Raw genomic sequence first — 22,613 nt, forward strand, 5'->3', positions numbered from 1 at the left:
TTCCTTACCTCTTCCAGCATTCATGTCCTTATGGCCATGTCACTGCAATCTCTGCCTCCATTCTGACATTACTTGATCTGTATGTCTGTCCTCTTGTCTGTATTAGTTTCTCTCTGCTCCTATCCTTAAGGGCATTTTTTAAAATATATTTTTATTGATTTCAGAGAGGAAGGGAGAGGGAGAGATAGAAACATCAATGATGAAAGAATCATTGATCGGCTGCCTCCTGCACGCCCCCACTGGGAATTGAGCCGCAACCCCGGCATGTTCCCCTGACTGGAATCAAACCCAGGACCCTTATGTCCACAGGCCAATGCTGTGTCCACTGAGCCAAACCGTTTAGGACCTTAAGGGCACTTTTTATAGCATTTAGGGCCCACCTAGATAACCCAGTGTAATCTCTTCTCAAAATACTAAATTGCATCTGCAAAATCCCCTTTTCCAAATAAGGTAATGTTTACAAACTCCAGGGATTAGGACTTCATATCTTTGGGTGGCCATTATTCAACCTACTATACCTTCTAATATGTTTTTAGGCACCTGGCTTTTTGAAGCCAAGAGGGACCTAACCTAAGAACATATGCTGCCTGCATATAAATAATACTAGTATATTGTATTCCACGTTGTAATTAATTAGCCAGATTCTTAAATCACTGCTAGCCTCAGTGTGCTATGATTATCTTATCCTCCATCACTACCACCTAAACTACTCAACAGCTTAAGCTGACTGAAAATACAATGAAAAGAGGCAAGTACTATAATTCTTATGAAACAGGAGCCCAACTAAAGAAAGTTTGTTTATAGCCTGTGTGTTCCTAACTTTGTTTTCATAAACACATTGATCTTAGTCATAAAACACTGAAAATGTTATTGTACTAGTACATGATTTCTCGAAACTTCTCTAGTGCCAGAAGCAGAGCAAAGGAAGTTATCTACAAATCACAGGGCCATTGGATGACAGTTACAAAATAAAAAACTACTAGTATATGAACCTACTATACTATTTTCCCAGGTCTGCCTGCTTCAGTTTATTCTTTTTGTATTTTATAGGCAGTGTCTACCTCACATAGGAGTTATATAGGTTGTCTTTAGGATATTTGATATAATTCTTACCCTATGAAATATTGATCATCTGTCAAGGGTTATAATTAATGGTGTGATTGGCTAAGTAACTCAGATTGTATGTATTAGATTTGCTCGAAACCAACTCTTTGAATAGTTTACATTTGATCGCTAATGTTTGTTCTCTATAGCGACAAGGAGAACACCATTCTAATCACCATTTATCCCTCCATACCTCTTCCACCCTACTCCTTCCCGCAGTCACCACACTGTTGTCCGTGTCCATGAGTTCTTTCTCTTTTTCATTTTCCTTTTAGGTCAAATTAATGGGGCCACCCCATTAATTTCTTATTATAGCAATGTTTGTCATGCAGTTAAATCAATACTTTATAATATTAATATTCTATCTTCTTTATTGGTGTTTAATCAAGGTAATTTTCATACTTCCTACTTTTTGGTATGGGAATTTTTTTTCCCAGTAACTGCAAGTGAGAGAGAAGTACTTCAATCATTTGCAATTCCAGAGTGATTTAGTTTGATACAATAATATGACAGCTGTTAACCCAAGAAGATTTTATTCTTGATTATTGAAACTTTAACTTTCTTGATTATTTAAAGCCATTCATGACCAAAAGTGAGTGAGACATATTTAAACTCTACAGATACTGTACATTACAGATTTTTGTGTGCAGACTCCTGTATAAAATTTTACTTAAGCCAATCATTAATTTATTATGAGCTCAGGTGCCGAGCTTTCCAGCAACAGTGTTACAAATAGATTATAACAAAACCATGATCTTGATCCTCTCAGCCCTCAGGATGATCTCTCTTGGCCCCTTTGGTCATGAGCATCTTCATCCATTTACTCCAGCCTGCTTAAAAATGTTTTCATATTCTTTGCAAACTATGAGTCACAGAAGGTTAGAAAACACTATTCTATATAAACCCAAATAGTTTTAATTTTATAACTTCTCTTCCTCCTTGCATAATCATTTGCTGTTTCTATGTCCCATATTTTCTTGGTACAAGATAATCATTCTAGATAACAAATTTTGGTAAATACTAATAGACAAAGCAAGAGCCTAATCACTATGGTTACTTAATATCTGATTAAACCACTGAAATATCAATGAAATAAGAATAAACTGATCTATTTTAATAAAAATATTTCTGTTTATAAAGAACTTACGGGTTTTCAAGCTTATTGCATTGAATCGCATAGGAATGTTAATCGCATAGGAATCGAACATTAATAGACTGTCCCTCTTAGCTGTAACAGTTCTTAGCTGTAATCATTATACATGGGGTCATATTTTTTATGTAGCACTTTCTGAAAAACATGGCATGGCAAATACGGAAATAAGGCTCACATAAAACTTTGTTTATTAAGAATGTTATTAACAAAGTGGGATCAAATAGAATTATCCAAAAGAGAAAATTATACATGTACATAACTTGAAAATTTAAACACCTTAATCAACTCTACTAAATAATGGCATAATTTCTTTCTAGAAATTGGAGGAATTTAACAAATTTGTGTGTTTTTTATGCAGAACTAGAATGTGAAACAATGAAACAGGAGAATACTCGACTACAGAATATTGTTGATAACCAGAAGTACTCAGTTGCAGATATTGAGAGAATAAATCATGAAAGAAATGAATTGCAGCAAACCATTAATAAATTAACCAAGGAATTGGAGGATGAACAGCAGCAGTTGTGGAATGAGGAGTTAAAATATGCCAGAGGTAAAGAAGCGGTAAGTCATAGCATTTCCAGAGTGGTAGCTCACCAGAACGGGCCTTTGTAAAGGTCTATCCTAATTCAGAACTGAATCCTATCTAATAAAAGAGAAACATGGTAATTAGCCATACTTCCGCTACCCTTCCCATTGGCTAATCAGGGCGATATGCAAATTAACTGCCATCCAAGATGGCAGGCAGGCAGCTTGAAGCGAACATGAGGCTTACTTGCTTCAGTGACGGAGGACTCCAATGTTCCCCGCCTGCCGCTGCCGGCCTCTGAGCTTGCAGTTTGACTCGTTGTTACAAATATAGAAGCTAAACAAAACCCCAGAAACCTGCTTTCAGCCAGCCGGGATCTAAGAGCTGGAGTTGAAACAGTGTTTCGATTATAGAACCCAAACACACCAGATACATGCTTTCAGCAGCAGAGGCCTCAGAGCTGGAGCCAAGCCTCAGAGCTAAAGCTGGCCCAGAATAAAAAAAAAAGAAAAAAAGGAGTGGTTGGGAGCTTCAGTCACCCGCCAGCCTGAAAACAGCCCTCAGCCCCTCACCCAGACTGGCCAGGCACCCCAGTGGGGACCCCCACCCTGATCCAGGACACCCTTCAGGGCAAACCAGCCGGCCCCCACCCGTGCACCTGGCCTCGATTCTATATAGTAAAAGGGTAATATGCCTCCCGGCACCGGGATCAGCAAAGCCGCGAGGCCTCCCGGCACCGGGATCAACGTGACAGGGGGCAGCGCCCAAACCCCCTGATGGCCCTGCAGCTCTGTGTGTGAGAGGGGGCGGGGCCACAACCTCCCTATTGGCCCTGCTCTATTCATGACAGGGGAAGGCACCCCAACCCCCTGATCAGCCTTGCTCTGTGCCTGATAGGGGGGAGCTCCCCAAACCCCTGATCGCCCTGCAGCTCTGTGTGTGACAGGGTGTGGCGCCCCAACTCCACCCCCCTCCCCCACGGGCCCTGCTCTGTGTGTGACGGGATAGAGCCATAACCTCCCCATCGGCCCTTCCCTGAGTGTGACAGTGGCGGCACCCAACCCCCTGATCGGCCCTGCTCTGTGGGTGATAGAGGGTGGCGCCCCAACCACCCCCCATGAGCCCTGCTCTGTGTGTGACGGGGTAGAGTTTCTTTCTCTTGCTGCCTTTAAGATTCTCTCTTTGTCTTTTGCTCTTGTCATTTTAATTATGATGTGTCTTGGTGTGGTCCTCTTTGGATTCCTTTTGTTTGGGGTTCTCTGTGCTTCCTGGACTTGTAAGTCTATTTCTTTCACCAGGTAGGGGAAGTTTTCTGTCATTATTTCTTCAAATAGGTTTTCAATATCTTGCTCTCTCTCTTCTTCTGGCACCCCTTAATTCTGATGTTGGTATACTTGAAGCTGTCCCAGAGGCTCCTTACACTATCTTCGTATTTTTGGATTCTTTTTTCATTTTGCTTTTCTGGTTGGGTGTTTCTTGCTTCTTCGTATTTCATATCGTTGACTTGATTCTTGCGCTCCTTTGTTCTGCTGTTGGGAGTCTGTATAATATCCTCTATTTTAGTCAGTGTATACTTAATTTCCAGTTGGTCCTTTATCATAGCATCGAGGGTCTGACTAGGTTTCTTGAGGATCTCACTACATTTATCAGCGGTCTCACCAGTCTTTTCAATGGTCTTACTAAATTTATTGGCGTCTTCTAGAAAGTTCTTGAAAAACATTAAAAGTGTGGTTTTGAACTCTGTATCCAGTAGTTTGCTTTCCTCCATTTCTGTCATTTGTGTCCTGTTTCTTTGTCTCCACATTTTTTATGCTTCCCTATGTTGATAAAGTGGTTTTCTGTGCTAAGTGTCCTCTAGGGCCCAGTGGTTCAGCCTCCCCAATTACCTGAGGAGGACACTCTTGGTACACCCCCTTGTGGTCTTTGTGCACAGTCTTGTTGTAGTTAAGCCTTGATTGTTGCAGTTAACACTGGGAGGGAATGACCTCCAGGCCAATTGGCTGTGAGAATCAGCTGTGTCTACGGAGGGAGAACTTCTGTGCTGGAGACACCCCTCCTGGGCAAGACTTGCTTCCATGGGGCTTTGGTGCTCACTGGGTCTGCCCCCTGAGTGTGTCCTTTAAAGGTCCAAGGAGCTGCAAACTGGATGGTCCCACTCTGACCACTGGACACACTCGCTCCTGGTTCTCTAGGGAGGTGCTAATCTAGCCTTTGCCTGAGGCAACCCAGCAAAAGCCTCCATGCAGGGCTTGGGCAGGGTGGGGCGGGTCCCATGGGATCAACAGGGCGGAGTGAGCAGTTATGGCTGCTCTCATTGCTGCCCTCAGAGGCTCTGCTTCTCAGTGTCCCAGTAATCGCTGCAAGCACCTCCGAGAGAAAGCTGCCCTCGAGTTCCTACCGATGCCAGACAGTCCCGCTTCTCCTGTATGAGTCTGAGTCCCCAAAGACTCGCCTGGAACTAGAGCTCAGAGCCTGAGACTCCCTCCCTATTGAAAAAGACAACTGCGCCCTCAGCCGCCAGCCCACTCTGTGTGCGCCTCTGTACCTTAGTATTTTACTTCCGCACCGCACCTCCTCTAAGTTTCGGTATGCTTTTCTCTTTCCTTCTAGTTGTAGAATTTCCACTCAGCCAGCCTTCCTGTGGTTCTGGATGATGTCCGTTCCGTCTTTTAGTTGTATTTTTGACGTGGTTGTGTGAGGCAGCAATCTCCGATGTTTACCTATGCCACCATCTTGGTTTCTCTCCCATATTTTTCCTTAATGTTTGCTCTATTTATTGGTTCTATATGGGAGGGAAGGGGAATTTTCATTAATATCTCAATGTGGCCAAAACCGGTTTGGCTCAGTGGATAGAGCATCAGCCTGCGGACTCAAGGGTCCCAGGTTCGATTCCGGTCAAGGGCATGTACCTTGGTTGCAGGCACATCCCCAGTAGGAGTTGTGCAGGAGGCAGCTGGTCGATATTTCTCTCTCATCGATGTTTCTAGCTCTCTATCCCTCCCCCTTCCTCTCTGTAAAAGATCAATAAAAATACATTTAAAAAAAAATATCTCAATGTGGCTGGACTCTTATTTCAAAATATTTGTCAGATAAATGGAAGAGCAGTAGTATATTGCTTACTAATTATAGTCTTATAATTATCCTACAAATTTAGTGTGAATAAAATATTTTTATTTTTTTTATTTTAAAATTGCCACTTTTCTCAGTGGATAGAGCGTCGGCCTGTGGACTGAAGGGTCTCAGGTTCGATTCCGGCCAAGGGCACATGCCTGGGTTGTGGGCTTGGTCCCCGGTGGGGGGCATGCAGGAGGCGACCAATCAATGATTCTCTCTCATCATTGATGTTTCTAACTCTCCTTCTCCCTTGCTCTCTGAAATCAATAAAAATATATTTAAAAAAAAAAAAATTGCCACTTTTACAACTAAAAATACTACATTACTAAAATACTAAAAAAAATAGACAATATAATTTTGTGTAAAATTACAGAAATGCCAACTGAAACCCATTTAGAATGGGGCTATTTGATTTTTTTTTAACATTTTTTTTTCTCTTCTTACAGATTGAAACACAATTAGCAGAGTATCACAAGTTGGCTAGAAAATTAAAACTTATTCCTAAGGGTGCTGAGAATTCCAAAGGTTATGACTTTGAAATTAAGTTTTATCCTGAAGCTGGTGCCAACTGCCTTGTCAAATACAGAGCTCAAGTTTATGTAAGTAATCATAAGTATTTCAAAGATTTTCAGATACATGATTGCTATCTGGTTCATATGTCAACAAGTAAAAGTTTAAACTTCAGCATGTCTATAATTCCAGACTAAAAATAAAGCACTGAAAATTTTTATCTTCTTGGTAGTGGAAATTTTCGCTATTGTACTTTACTCTTAAAACTATAATGCCTTTTCATCCTGTCTACCTATTTTATCTATTTATCTAGTAAAAAATTGTGCTTTATTAGAAGTCTTTATAAGGTATGGTAACAAGACCAGTTCTTCCCAGAATTGAGAGAAAAAGCATCCACAGAGCTGGTGAACCTGGAATGAATCTTAAAAGGTTTATGGGGGTTGTCTGTGGAGAAGAGTTTCATATACAAGGAGACACATGAAAGCATGAAGCATTAAGTGACTTCAGCAATCATCAATGAGAAATCTGCAAATCTGCACCTAATTTGTTAAATTTATCCAAGGATGTAATTTGGGGAAGAAAATTTTTAATTGCTCTATTGCAATTTCTCGATTATTCACAAATTTCAGTACTCTAGTGCCCCCCCAAATGTAAATTTTTAAATACTTAATTTTTAAATAAAGAATTTCAATTCTAAAGTTATGCATTTTCCCTTTGAGAATTATTCATTCCTTCAGTAAGTTATTTAGTACAAGTGTTCCATATTAGCTAAATGCTAGAAATAAAATACCCAGAAAGAGACAGTTTCTAATTTCTCAGAGATTACAGTTTATTGGTAGATAGATTTTTATTAAATAAAGCCACACTCATTTTCAGTTTCAAAAGGTGCACCCAGTAAACATTTAGTCTTCTACTGAATTGTTTCTCAAACAATTGCTAGATGGGCACATAGGCAGGCAGGTAGGCAGGCAGCCAGGCAGGTAGAATGTACTCACTGCTGCTTTGAGTAGTTTAACTTGACTAGTGTAAGAAAATAATTACCTGAGTCAAATCAGAAAAGATTATCCATTGCAAAAAGAATACATATGCTCAGAAAAGAAGGAAACATTTTTTCATTTTTTCGTAGTTTTCAATAGAAATAGAATAATAAAAATAGAAATACCATCAAGAAGGTACCATTCCAACTGTTTTAAGTAGTATTTGGAAAAAAGTTAAAGAGGACATTACATCTTTCAAAACAGAGCAGCTCAAATTAAAACTCACCAATAACTTCAAAAGGCCTACTGAAACATAGTATTATACAGGATTTTCTTTTGGAGTGATGAAAATGCTTTAGAACTAGAGGTGATGGTGATACAACATTGTGAATTACTAAATGCCTCTGGATTGTATACTTTAAAAGTTAATTTTATATTAAATTTATTTTAACTTAATTATTTTAGTTTAACCATTTTAATGTGTAAGTTTTACATCAACAAATAATAATAATAGGAAGCAATGAAGTGCTATGTTGAAATAAATCAGTAAAATAGCAGAACAAAAAAACACATAAGAAATACAAGCAGGTAAGAGCTTCTGGGTTTGTGAATATGTGGAGATGCAGAGAGAGTGACAAAGCCCAGAGAGCATGCCCCTTCCCAAATACCTTACTCTATGTAGCTCTCCTATCTGGTTGTTCCTGAGTTATATCCTTATTTAAATAAACTTGTAAACATTTACCTATTCTGCACACTCACCTTGCTTTCTTCACAGAACAACATACCCAATGATCTTTCTAGAGTAGTATATTGAGTTGTTCCATGTTTCTTTTGCAGCCTCAGAGTCCTCTGTTTGTGTGGCTTACTGAGCCAGTCCCTGTTCTAGTCTTTGCCATTACAGTAGGGTCACAATGAATAGCAAAAAAGTGAAGAAATGAAATACAAGCAGATAATTGTAAGGCTAAACAATTAAAAAGGATTAAAAGAAAATGATACCTCTGGAGACTATAGCATAAAACATACAAATTGTTTCTAAGACTGTATTAAACTGAGTATATTTGTAAAATGTTTAATAACAGTGGATTTCCAGAATAGATAAGCAAATCTAGAATTTTGCATGTATTCAAAACCAAAAGCAGGTTATATTCCATAGAAATTATATTAAAAATTAATTTTATATTCTTATTGACAGTGTGTTCATTTAGATTCAGGATATCACAGATTCACTTTTTTTCTCCAAAAGTGGTTCCTCCTATCACATTGTGTAGATGCCTCATAAGAGAAACTTTGTAATTACATATGTCTTATGTAACTCCCATTCTTATATATTTTATAGGTACCACTCAAGGAACTCTTGAACCAAACTGAAGAAGAAAGTAATAAAGCTCTAAATAAAAAAATGGGGTTAGATGATACTTTAGAACAAGTAAGTAACAAAACATAATCATTAAAAGCAAAAAATAAGATTTTTTTTTAAACTTAAAATTACATGTAATTTGTGGTTTCTAATTGCTAAGGAATGAATTTTAAAATATGATAAATGAGAGTTGGGAATACCCTTGACTTAGAAACATTTGAAGTAATTTAAGCATCCTAGATTTCATATATCATTGATATAAGAAAGGGATATATGTAACTGAGTAAATTTCCCTTTGATTGTTTTTTTTTTTAATATATTTTTATTGATTTCAGAAAGGGAGGGAAAGGGAGAGAGTGAAACTTCAATGATGAGAGAGAATCGATGATCAGCTGCCTCCTGCATCTTATCCCCCACTCCCCACCCCAATGGGGATTAAGCCCACAACCCAGGCATGTGCCCTGACCGGGAATCAAACCTGGGACCCTTCCATCTGCAGGCTGACACTCTATCCACTGAGCCAAACCGGGTAGGGCGAAGCAGATATATTTTTGAAAGCCTGCTGTGTATCTGGTATTGTTGTAATTGATGTTGGTGATACATTATCTACCCTTTTTAACTCTATTTCAAGTAGAAAGGAGGGCTGGAAAACACTTATTTTTCTTATAACATTTTTGTAGTGTAAATACACCTATCTAAATAATACACCTATCTAAAATAATCACTAGGTTCTTTCTGAAGGAAGTGGTAGCTGAGCTGAGTTGTGAGTAACAAGTAGGAATTGGCCAGTGGATTACACAGAAGGATACTAGTACACACACACACAACACTGAAGGTCCAGAGACCAAAGAGCATAGCATGTTAATGAAATACTATTAGTATAATAAATAGAATAAGGGAGAAGCCTGGAGTAATAACGATATAGTTATGAAGGGGTTTAGTTGCTTGTTGGCTGAATGTTTATTCTGTAGTAGGCAGTGGGGACCATTGAAATTTTTTCAGTCAGGGAATAACACCTGTGTGTTTTAGTAAGCTCACAGTATTGCCCTTTCGAAGGATAAAGACACACAATTAAGAGACTTCACAGTAACTTGAATGATAAGTGGTAAGAAATTAAACTAAGGCCACTGCAGTAAAGATGAAGAAAAAAGATTTAAAGGTTGAAACAACATAATTTAGTGGTCCATTTGTATGTAAAGTTTAAGAAAGAGAGAAATTAAAAATGTCCCTATGTCTAGCTTTAGTATATGGTGTTAAAGAAAAAGTATTCATGACTCTTGTTAAAGACCATAAGGCAGACTGTATTCAAGGGAGACTATTACAATGGGGTTTTGTAGTAGGCAAGAGAGATTGGACTCAACTCCAAATATAACAAAGAAAAGTGAGAATTTATAGCCAAGGAGCAGGGTGGAGTTCAGTTGTTAGAAAATTACTGAGCAAACTCAGGGTTAAGGGGGATTCTGGCTAAACCAACCTAACAGAGTTCTTACTGAAGGCAAGAACATCACACGGGAAGGGGGAGGGGCATGGAGGATGAGAAAGAAACCTGATCAGATATTGAGGATGGGAGGATTCTGGTTAAAATTCTTGTTAAAATGGAGCACTACAGAGACAAACATGAAGCCCAAAATTCAGCCTAGCTGGGAGTTCAGAAGAGCATAGTTTTGTCAAGGAGAGAATCTTTGTCATTGGTGATGTTCTAGAACCTTGATAAAGAATACAAGAGAAGGCTATGGAAGAGAGAATTTCAGGCTGGGATATGCTGTTTCAGGTCTCTGGGAGACCAAAGTGGAGAATGTCCAATAGACAGTTGGAGTTTGGAGATATATAGATATAGGTAGGTATTTCTTAGTATGCAGTTAATTAAAGCCAGGAGATCTCCCAGTTGTGAGATTGAGAGAAAGCTCTCCCAAATGAGCAAATGAGAATACAGCCAAGATGGGAATCTTGGGAGAACATCTACATCCAAAATATATCAAAGAGAAATTTGTCACTTGTAACAAAGAGAAAGAATTAGAAGGACCTCCCAAAACTTAAAGAGGAAACCAGGAGTTTACATGGTCTTAAAACCCAAGTAAGGGGATTTCAGAAGGGACTAATCGGGTGTTACTCCGATGTCAAATAAGATAAAGTCTGTAAGTTGCTCTTTGGCTTTAACAATTAAGATATACTAGTGACATTTTCAAAAGCAGAGGAGCCAGAAAGCATTTATGAAGGCATAGAATCCAGAGAAGAGCTGGAATCTTACTTCTCTTCATGAGGAAAATGGATGTTCTGTATTCTGAAACTGACTTGAAGAAGGGAAGATCTCCAAGTATCTTGGTTGATTGGAGTCAAGTAGTGATGGAATTCCAGTCTATTAGTGGCTCTAACTTCTTATAAGTAACTTTAGAGCTCTTTATTGAATGAAAGAATGTGTATTTTCATAATCAAGTGAGGAAATGTTTATTGATGAAACTTTAGTAAGCTGACATGGAAAATAGAAGCTCCTCAGAGATAAGTAAACATAATTTTGACCATCCATGAGGGCCCAGTGGAAGTTCAGGTTATTTCGGTGTCCATTGGTCTTATTGCAGGTGAATTTAATGAAACAACTAGCTTAACTTACTGATTATGATTACTTTGGAAATATATTTAGGTTGGAAGCAAAGTTTATAGCTTCAGTAACTCTAGGCTTTAAAATAATTGACAAGGCAGGAGGTATAGCGAAAGTCCTTGGAGTTAGAATGTCTATGTCTGAGTTCTGGGAATATGCTCATTGCATGATCGTGAGTAAATAGCATTCTTTCCAGCCCACTCTTCTCACTTGTAAAATAAGAAAGGAATGTCCCTTACAAGGGACTTTTGATGATTGAATGAGAAGTATGTGCAAGTGTTTTTAGCAAGTGTAATCATTTTACCATTCTATCTTTTGCTAAATAACAATAACTTCACTAAATTTTTCTCTATATATAAATAATTTTTTTAATTTTATGTACATATGGAATCATCCTTTTAAAGAAAGATGTCAGTTTATACATTTTACTATTTTCTGTTTCCTGTGGGAAATATTTTCCTGGGTTTTAGTTTTAACAGATCTTAAAGTACAAGATTAAATTTGCTTACTTTATTACTCTTTGGAAGAATGCATTGACTATAACCAATCAGCAAGTTATTGGTAAAATCCATATGAATAGTTTTCTTTAATATCCCAAAAAGTGAACATTAATGGAAAATTAGATAACTAAAATAGATAGTCTTTAAAAAAAACTAGAAAGCAATTTATATTTACTATTAATAAATTAATATAAAAATATAGGATGTGATATTTATATAATATATATGAGAGCTTAAAAGCAATGTCACAGCTACTAGTAAAAAAACAGATAATAGAATCCTATTTTACTGAGAATTAAGCCACACCTTTGATTTCTAGTTAATGCCCTCCTATACTACTCTCTGCATTTAAACATTATTTTAAAAAAAAAACAACAACAACAAAAAAAACATTATAAGTTTTCTTGAAATTAACTCCCCTTTGGGGAATAAATTCTTTTTTTTATTGAATTTATTGGCATGACATTGGTTAATAAAATTATACAAGTTTCAGGTATACAATTCTACAATAAATAGCTTCTTAAGACAAATCATAGGTGAGTGTCCAAAAGGACTAGAAGAAATAGCATGGTTTAGTTAATTGTTAGGACAAAAGTCCTATAACTTATTATTAAAATTGTTTTGATGTATAGTTACAATTTCTCACCCAACATTTTCTTCTCCAAGTTAAATACAATGATAATGGAAAGCAGAAGAAGTGTAAGAACTCTGAAAGAAGAAATTCAAAAGCTGGATGATCTTTACCAACAAAAAGTGAAGGTAAGAACTTTTCCGCAGTTTGTATAGGTTAGGCAAAGCTATGTCATGAGCGATTGTTGGGGCACCTGTTCTAACAACAAACTGAAATATTTAAGCTGTATCTTATAACTTGTGTATTAGTTTTTCATCTCTTCCAAAGTTTATTGTAAGGAGTTATTTATTTTATTCTTTTAAATGACTTTTTTCTGGACTTGGGCTATTTCACCATAGAATATGTTTACTCTTTCACTAATTTTTTATACTTGCATATGTGATTTAGTATCCTTGAAAGACCAAAACATACTCTTAAAGCTTAAACCCCAATAAGGCCTTTTGTATATGTCATTTCATATAAAATGTCATTCCAAACTGACAATCCTGGCCAAATTCCAAAGATCATTTATGTGAAATCTAAAATGTGAGTAAAATAATAAGATTCATTTCCTACCACCTCTAACCCACCTTCTGGCCAGCATTTTACTTAAGGAAATACTCATAACCACTTATACAATTTATGTGAAAATTTTAACCACACCAATGTTTTTCACTTAGTTACAATGACAAAGTATTACGAATTAAAAACTTTTTTGTTTACCTGTAGTGTATTCAGGGTTTACACATTTTTGAAGCAATGTGACATTTTTAGAAAATACACCACAATAATAGGATCTTCATATGAAATGAGGCATTTGGTAATCAATTTTGTTTTTTCATATGTCCTCTATGACAGCACTTGAGTTATTTTCATTAAAGCACTTAAGTGAAAGACTTCTTTAGTATATTTCATCTTGAGAAACCTACGAACTTAGGAATTTTGGCTACTTTGCCTATACATAATTAATGCATATGTGAAATAATGGCAGCATGAAAATTATCCACATTTTTACGTATAATAAAGCATCTTTAATGCTCATGGAAAAAAATTTAAATTGGAATATCATAAAATTTCCTATGATACAGACTTGAAAATACTGCGGAATGAATTTTATGCAGGCCTCTTGAGAAGGTAACATTTATGTTTACAGTATAAGGTTCTCAGAGGAACATTTTAATATCCCTTACATGTAAAGCAATAAGCATCCTGGGAATACAAATGATGATGCAACCTGATTTTTTCAAATGCTTTGCATACATTTTTTTAAATTCACCTGAAGTATATAGAATGTGACTATCAAAAAAAAAAAAAGATATATATATATATATAATATAAAACCATGACTTTATCCTGATAGGAAGCTGAGGAAGAGGACAACAAATGTGCCAATGAGCTGGAGTCCTTGGAGAAACACAAGCACATGCTGGAGAGTGCTGTTAATGAGGGCCTCAGTGAAACTATGAATGAATTAGATTCTATTCAGCGGGAGTAAGTTCATTTTACCAAGATTTATAATGTTTATTTTCAGTTTAATTATTTAACATTTCCATAGAACTAGATCTATGCTTATTTGCTTTAATCTGTATTGCAGAGCTATTTGGGGGGTTGAGGGAATGGTGACTAGAACTTAAGCAGAATAGCTTACAACATGAAGATACTCTCACCAGACAAATACATTCTACTGCTATTATAGCTATTGCCCCTCCATTTTTAGATCTAATTAAGAAATGGCTTTTAATCCCTCAAAACAACACAAAATTTTAAGTCAATTCAAATAATTTAGGCTAGTAGTAAATTTTAATAGAAGTTCACTAAGCTTTAGTAAATTCCACTGAGCTCTTATTTTTTAAGATACAGTTTCTAGAAATTAGTTATATATGAACTATTGATACTTTATATAGTCAGTCTGCCTTTGTAATCACTACACTATGCAAAATATGCAATAAAAATCACAGGACTTAAAGGAAAATTGTGATTGGGGCCTAATACTCAAAAACTCCGTCAGTGATACAAACAAAAAACTGGAACCTAATGAAAATGCTAGCGCAATTGTAACCATGTTAAATATTTCAGAAAAGCATAAATACTACGATAAATGTATTTTACCTTTAAAAGACCTGAAGTTTGTGTGGGGAAATAGGTAATCAAAGGGTTGCAGCTTGTGAATTATTGAGAAGGGGTAGAAGGAGGATTATCTGAAATTAAATGGAAAGTTGTGACTACCAGATGTGGATGCATGTGGCTCATCACATATGTAATGAACTGGAGGAGCTAGTGCTCCTGTTAGGTGTGTGCTTAAGTATTTTGTGTTTTATGTATTCCTTTGCATCTGGATTCAGCTGAGTGCAGTTTTCTGCAATCACCTAATGTTTCTCAAGCAGGAAATTGACATAAGAGAATGCAAAATTTGCATTATGCTCAAATTGCTATCTAATATATGAGGTTGAAACATATTTCCAAATAAGCATTATAGCAGAACTGATTGGACACTATGGTACATTTCTTAGAAGTTTTTCATTTTCAAATTATGCATTAAGTTTTCCTGGCTGGTTTTCCTTATAATTTTAAAACTTACAGAGGAAAATTTTAGACATATTATATAATAACTGTAACTTAAAATAGTGACATTTCTTCCTTAAAAATATTCTGCCTCTGTTTACATAATTCTCTCACGCAAACTATATAAAATCAATTTACTAACTAGTTAATTCACAGGTTCTCTAAGTCTAAAATGGCCTTTGAGTAACTTAAAATCTTATTTTAATGTTGGAAGTACAAGCCTTAAGAAAATCAATTCTTCATTTTCTTATGTGTAGCCTAGGAATAGGAAACTTAGTTGAAGGTTTTTTTGGCTTGTAGTTTTTGTTTCACGTTTGAATTTGAATGCCTAAAAACAAGACTCCCCCCCCGCCCCCCACCCCCACCTCCTATTCAAGTGTATTTAATGTCTTGCCCCTGAAAGCATTTGTAAAGAGGATTTTTTACTATAATACTATTATGCATGATAATCATAGGAAAATATTATATCAAAAATTAAGTTTACAATCTTTTGGAGATTTAGGTAAGACCATTTGCTCCCAAGCTTTGTATATCAAAGAATGAGGTTTTGTTGCTGTTTTGCTTTGTTGTTTGTAAAGGGTCTTTGAAAACGTTTTTATTTCTGTTTTAATGATTGGAAGCTGGCTCTGTATAAATTATATGCGAACAAGCAGCAGATATCCCAATCACAGCCTGGTTTTATTGAATCTGAAAAGGAGAAGTGAACTAACTAGAAATGATATATTAAGTTTTTTCCCTACACAACTCAAATAAGAGTTTTTATTCTACAGATACCAACTGGTTGTACAGACCACAACTGAAGAAAGACGGAAAGTGGGAAATAACTTGCAGTGTCTTTTAGAGATGGTTGCCACACATGTAGGCTCTGTGGAGGTAAGTGTGTGAGGTCTTTTCTACATTCTAAGAAAGCTTTTTAAAACTCTGATATATTTCTGTCTTATTTCTACAGAAATTAAATGATATATTTTATTTCTATGAGAAATATGATCTAGTATAAATTTATCAGAAGAATCCTACCTAGCAGTGTGGTAAGGGGACACTTGTGCCTCTCATAAAGTACTCTGTTTTGTTCACATAAACAGCAAACAATGATATTATTACATCAACAGTATAGAATTTGCTGCCAAACCTTGTTGTACATACTGAAGACATTTTAGTATACTTAAGACTTCATTCAGATGACAGAGCATGTTATGACAAATATTTTTTCTTGCTATTAATTTTATTAAACACAGCATAAAATATTTCTGAAACATGAAGTTTACCTTATCCTCACCTTTCACACAGCTTGAAAATTTTACAATAAAATGATTCTTCCAACCTGCTGTACAGAATTCAAAAGCTAAGATAAATTGCTGAACTCCAAAATTCCTGGGTAATTGATTAGGTGATATACTTCCAATTGTGAATGGTTTAAGGAAAGAAGACTCATATCACACTAATAGGCTTCATGTATTGTAAGCAGAGTACATGATATCCTACTTCCTTTCATCTTTCCTGGAAGACATTGAACTGCTGCTTTCTTGCTTGCCAGTGCTCTTCACTGCTTACTAGTAAAAACTAAGAAAAGCATCCTGGACACTACATCAGAAAACCTGGTTTCTGCCTACTTCTAATTCAGCCACTTAGTGGCTCTATAACCTTTAATGAATCCTTTTTCAACCACAGACCAGAAAATTATTTGAGTGACTACTTTCTTATTTTCCCAAGGATGATGGTGTTTTATTCTAGGTTCATAAGAAATATTCATTCATAATATATAGATATTGGCGTAGATTAAGAAAGTGCTTACTGATATATGTATCATTTGACTACTTTTGGTCTTTACTTCATCTGTAAAATAAGAGAGTTGAACTAAGTATTTGTCAACATCCTTTGTACCTCTGTCTATTACAGATAACTATTCGTCTGACCTTAGTGGTGTTAATCCAGTAGTGATTTATCACTACGGATTTATGGGAAAGCTAACCACAACTATTAAACTTTTAATCAGTTAATATAAAATTAGATTTGAAACTCTGATGATAAATTACTATTACTTTTTAATTACTTTTTGTATATTTTAATATTCAAGAACATCAGACCAAATTCAACAAACATTTACTGAGCACTTATTTTGCACTATGTGAAATTCACAATTAGCCAGTACAGTGTAGAAGGAGCATAGAAAGTCAACCAATTATCATTGAAACTTAATGTGGAGAAATTTTGAATAATGAAATTGTACTAGAAAGAAAACAAGATTTGGATCTGAATAAAGTTTTATTGTAACACAGCCACTTCATTCACTTCCATACTATTTATGGCAGCTTTCTTACTACAACATCCGGGCTCAGCAGGTACAACAAAGACCATCTGGTGTATTTTAGGCCCGCAAAGCCTAAAATAGTTATTACTTGGCCCTCGACAGGAAAAGGTTGCTAACTCCTTTAGATTCCTAACCTCCCTGAGAGGACACAAAATCTTTTTTTTCTTTTGTCTGTTTTGATGTTCCAAAAATTATTATAAAGCTATAATAACTCACACACTTTAGTATTGATACATACAAACCAATCTCTCTGGTTGAGAGTCCAGAAAAAAATATATGAGAATAGACAAAAAATTGATATATGAGGGAGTTAGTATTGTATAGTCGGGGTAAAGTGAGTTATTCAAGTAAATTCAGTTTTATAAAATTAAGATCTCTGTATCAAAAGACATAGAGAGTAGGAAAACAAGCCACAAAAATGGTAGAAGATATTTTTTAAAACAACTGATAAAGGGTTAACATATATGTGTGTGTGTGTGTGTGTGTGTGTGTGTGTGTGTGTGTGTGTGTGTATCCTCTGAAAACTAGATATGAAAAGTGGGCAAAAGATTTGAATGGGAATTTCACAAAGACCTAATGTGGCTAGCAAACGTGAAAGATATACCATTTCCCACCCTCAAAAAATTGGCAAAAAATTTGTTTGCTAATATTAAATGCCAGCAAGAATTGGAGAAATGGGAGTTCTTATTTACATTGCTGGAGTTACAAATTGATGTAACAGTTTTAGCGAACAGTTTTGTAACCCCTAATAAAACTATGCATTTTCACTCTTAAGTATTTAATTAAATTTCTACTTTGCTAGAGGTACTGTACTGGGTTAAACAGTATACCTCCAAAATGTCTATCTGAAATATCATAATGTGACTTTATTTGGAAATAAAGTTTTGTGTATATAGTTAGATAAATTGCAGTCATACGAGATTAGGTTAGGTCCTAAATCCAGTGACTGGTAGACTATAAAATGTCTGAATGGAAATAGAGGCAGAAATATAGTGATGTAGCTACCAACTACAGAGTGCCAAGTAAAATATCAAATAGTAAAATAACAAAATAACCTGAAGTATTAGTTTTCTATTGGTGCCATAACAAATTATCACCAATTTTTAAATTGGCTTAAAGCAACACAAGTTTATTTTCTTATATTTCTGGTGGTCACAAGTCTAAAAGGGGGCCTCTGTGCTGCAGTCCTTGAGGGGCCACCTACACTCATTGGCTTGTCGCCTCTCCCTTCAGCTTCAAAGACAATAGCACAGCATCTTCTATCCTCTCTAACTTCTCTTCTATCCCTGACTGTTACACTGCTCATCCCCTCTTAAAAGGACCCTTGTGGTCTACCAGGATAATGCAGAATAATATTTTCTTGAGATCCTTAACTTATATCTGCAAAGTTTCTCTTGCCATGTAAGATAACGTGTTCACAGGTTCTGGGGATTAGAACACAGACATCTTTTTTTTTTTTTTAATATATTTCATTGATTTTTTTACAGAGAGGAAGGGAGAGGGATAGAGAGTTAGAAACATCAGTGAGAGAGAAGCATCGATCAGCTGCCTCCTGCACACCCCTCCACTGGGGATGTGCCCGCAACCAAGGTACATGCGCTCGACCAGAATCGAACCTGGGACCCTTCAGTCCCCAGGCCGACGCTCTATCCAGTGAGCCAAACTGGCTAGGGCAGGACACGGACATCTTAGGAGAGGCTACTCTTCAGCCTACCATGCCTTAAAATACTGGATGAAAAAATAAGTGATATTACATTTAATATCATTCAATAAATGTGAAGGTTGAAACCAGGTACCACTAACTATATTGTTTACAGACACATACCTGTGTGTGTGTGTGTGTGTGTGTGTGTGTAGTAAGGAAAAACATTCAGGAGAATGGTTGTCTCAGGAGAAAAGAGAAGGTGATATGATTAGGAAAGGACACAAAGGAGCCTGCATACTGGGTACAAGAGTATTTCTTCTCTTACAAATGGTATACTCTTGTCTGTAAATTTGACAATTAAACACTTTAAATGAAATTAATGTTTTTACATTAACAATTGCTAATTGTTTCCACTAGAAACACCTTGAGGAGCAGATTGCTAAAGTTGATAGAGAGTATGAAGAGCATGTGTCTGAAGATCTCTTGGAAAATATTAGAGAGATTGGAGAAAAGTATAAGAAGAAAGCTGCTCTAATTAAATCTTCTGATGAATGAAGATAAAAATGTTGATTATCTAAGCAAGAACTTTATTAACATTGTAAATTTTGAAATGTCCTTTGAGGTTTGAAAAACCTCTTACATATCCTTTACCCATTCTTGCAATGAAGTCTCATGACCACATCTTCCCATACTTGTAAAATATTTTGTAGCTTTTATAAATCTAGTTCATTAACTTAAAGTGTGTACAACCGGAAATTATGAAAATTTGTTGGTTTGTTATTTTTAGATATAAGTACCAGTTATATTAAGCACCCAGAGTTAATAAAATGTTAACATTAAAGTGTGGAGGTTTTTTCCCTGATTTTTCTGCCTATCTTCAGATGGTTTGAAAGGTATTTGATCTAAAATAAGAGTCACCAAACTAACTGGACCAAATCCAATCACACCCATTCATTGACATATCATTTATAACTGCTTTCATACGACAATGGCAGAGTTTCGTATATGCAACAGAAACCACCCCATGGACTGCAAAGTCAAAAATGTGTGCTATTCTGGCCCTTTACAAAAAAGTTTGCCAATCCCTCATATAAATTATATAGGGTTGCTACTGTTGAACTAAAAAACTTTCTTAATGATTCTGGACATGTAGTCCAACCTACTCCTTATTCAGAGCCAAGAAGCTCAAACTATGTCTAGTTTTTTTCCATCTTTACTCTGAAATAAGCAGAATGTGGAATGTGAGAATCAGAAGAAATAATAAAATAATCTAGTTCAACCTCATTTTAGAGATGAGAATTCATTCCTAGAGAAGTTCTGATTTACCTCATCACAGTTCTTGTGGTAGACGCCACACTCCAATTTACTTGAATCAATAAAGCCACAACAGCCATGAAATATGAATGTGCTTGGTGGTAAGTTGTGCTATGATGTTGAGTCTCCATGATGAAAAAGCATGGTATGTTTTTCTATTTGTTGAAGTCTTCTGAGTTTTTAAATTTTTCTTCATAAAAGTCTTGCTTCTTTTAAATTTTTTTCTATGTATTTTTTTGTTGTTGCTATTTTAAATGGATCTTCCACTATGCTTTCTCTCTGGTAATAATTTGTATAAATGAAAGAATTTGATTTCTATATATTTATATAACTTGTAACTAATTTATGAAGTCTTTATTACTCAGTTTTGTTGTTAATGTTGAGTCTCCGGGGTTTTTCAATTACATAGACATAATACTTGCAAATAGTAATAGTTTACTTACACCTTCCCAATTATTATAACTCCAATTTCCTTTTGTCAAATTGTATTGAACAGTAAATCAAATATAATATTAAATATTTGTGAGAGTGGCCATTATTGTCTTATTTCTAATTTTAGTAAAGATGCTTGAAGTATTTACCCATTAATCATAATTTCAGCCTTTGTGCTGAGTTAGATATATCATGTTAAGAAAGTACCATTTTTTTTTCTTAATTTATTAAGCTTGTTTTCTTAGTAATGGTTGTTGAATTTTTCAAATGACTTGTAAGCATCTATGTCATGGAATCTATTATTCTCTTCTAATATTTTCATATTTTTTCCCTAATATATAAACATCCTTACATTCCTAGAATAAACCTTACTTGGTCATAAAGTATTTTTTCTTTTTGTTTGGTTTTTACATGCTGCTGGATTCTGTGTTAATATGTTCTTTAAGATACTTTCGTATTTTTATTCATAAGTTAGATTAGTGGTCTGATATATTTTTTTATTTTTCTCAGGTTTTGTTATCAATGTTACCATTTTAGAGAAATTAGATGTTTCCTTCTTTGAAATTTTCTCTGGTAATAATATTAATATTAGAACTAGAGACCTGCAGCACGAAATTCATGCACTGGGGGAGGGAGAGTGTCCCTCAGCTCAGCCTGCATCCTCTCCAATCTGGGACCCCTCGGGGGATGTCCAACTGCTGGTTTAGGCTCGGTCGGACATCCTTCTCACAATCCAGGACTGCTGGCTCCCAACCACTTGCCTTCCTGATTACCCCTAACTGCTTCTGCCTGCCAGCCTGATCACCCCCTAACCCAGGGCTGGGCAAACTACGGCCCGCGGGCCGGATCCGGCCCTTTTGAAATGAATAAAACTAAAAAAAAAAAAAGACTGTACCCTTTTATGTAATGATGTTTACTTTGAATTTATATTAGTTCACACAAACACTCCATCCATGCTTTTGTTCCGGCCCTCCGGTCCAGTTTAAGAACCCATTGTGGCCCTCGAGTCAAAAAGTTTGCCCACCCCTGCCCTAACCAATCCCCTGCCAGCCCTATCGCCGCCAACTGTCCTCCCCTGCCAGCCTGGTTGCCCCCAACTGCCCTCCCCTGCCAGCCTGGTTGCCCCCAACTGCCCTCCTGTACAGGCCTGGCCCCCCACAACTGCCCTCCCCTCCTGGCCCAGTCACCCCTAACTACCCTCCCCTGCTGGCCTGGTTGCCCCTAACTGCCCTCCCCTGCTGGCCTGATCGCCCACAACTGCCTTCCCCTGCAGGCCATCTTGTGGCTGTGGGCACCGCCATATTTGAGGGCGGGGCAGTCAAATTAGCATATTCCCTCATCAGCTGTGGGCGCTGCCATCTTTGCTACAGCGTGAGGGTCAATTATCATATTCCCTCTTAATTAGATTTTATGCTTTCAAAGTTTGGTAGAATTCACCATCTGGGTGCGCTGCTCTCTGTGGGTATAACTCTTTGACAACTCTACTTATTTTTCCTAGAGTTCTGTTTTTAAGTCTTTGTTTTTAATCTTTTCTATGATTTTGGTAAATTATATTATCTTAGACATTTTTCTATTTAATAAAGTTTTTTAAACTGGTGAACACAGAATTGAACAAAGTAATTTATTGCAATTCCATTAACTTTCTGCTTTTATGGTTCTTTCGCTTGCATTGTATTTTTGCACATTTGCTCTCTTCCTTTTTTCCTTAGAACCAAATAGTTGATGGTTTCTCTATTGAATTAGTTTTTTAACTTAATACTTTTGTCCTTCTGTTTTCTAACTTATTAATTTTGTCTTTTTTCTTTGCTAGGTAACTTCTTTTGTTTTTCTTCAATTTATTTTATCAAAAAAAAATAATAAACAACAAAAACAGAAAAAATAACAATTTATTTTATCCCCTTC

The 22,613-nt window shown here is 36.1% G+C and overlaps 1 protein-coding gene across 1 annotated transcript in view; it reads left to right on the forward strand.

Moving 5' to 3' along the window:
- NDC80 (NDC80 kinetochore complex component) overlaps positions 1-19,803 on the forward strand; it is a gene marked incomplete at its 5' end in the record, with an annotated part of 36,657 nt that extends 16,854 nt beyond the window's left edge. The window contains 7 exons of the mRNA XM_081096453.1: positions 2,616-2,821; positions 6,347-6,499; positions 8,724-8,813; positions 12,507-12,599; positions 13,811-13,941; positions 15,783-15,885; positions 19,383-19,803. Coding sequence (XP_080952579.1) covers positions 2,616-2,821; positions 6,347-6,499; positions 8,724-8,813; positions 12,507-12,599; positions 13,811-13,941; positions 15,783-15,885; positions 19,383-19,520 — 914 coding nt within the window. The 3' untranslated portion in view covers positions 19,521-19,803. The remainder of the gene's footprint in view (positions 1-2,615; positions 2,822-6,346; positions 6,500-8,723; positions 8,814-12,506; positions 12,600-13,810; positions 13,942-15,782; positions 15,886-19,382) is intronic.
- Positions 19,804-22,613: the final 2,810 nt, after the last annotated feature.

The sequence above is a fragment of the Myotis nattereri genome, assembly GCF_964212035.1.
Source record: "Myotis nattereri genome assembly, chromosome: 8".
Lineage (NCBI taxonomy): Eukaryota > Metazoa > Chordata > Mammalia > Chiroptera > Vespertilionidae > Myotis > Myotis nattereri.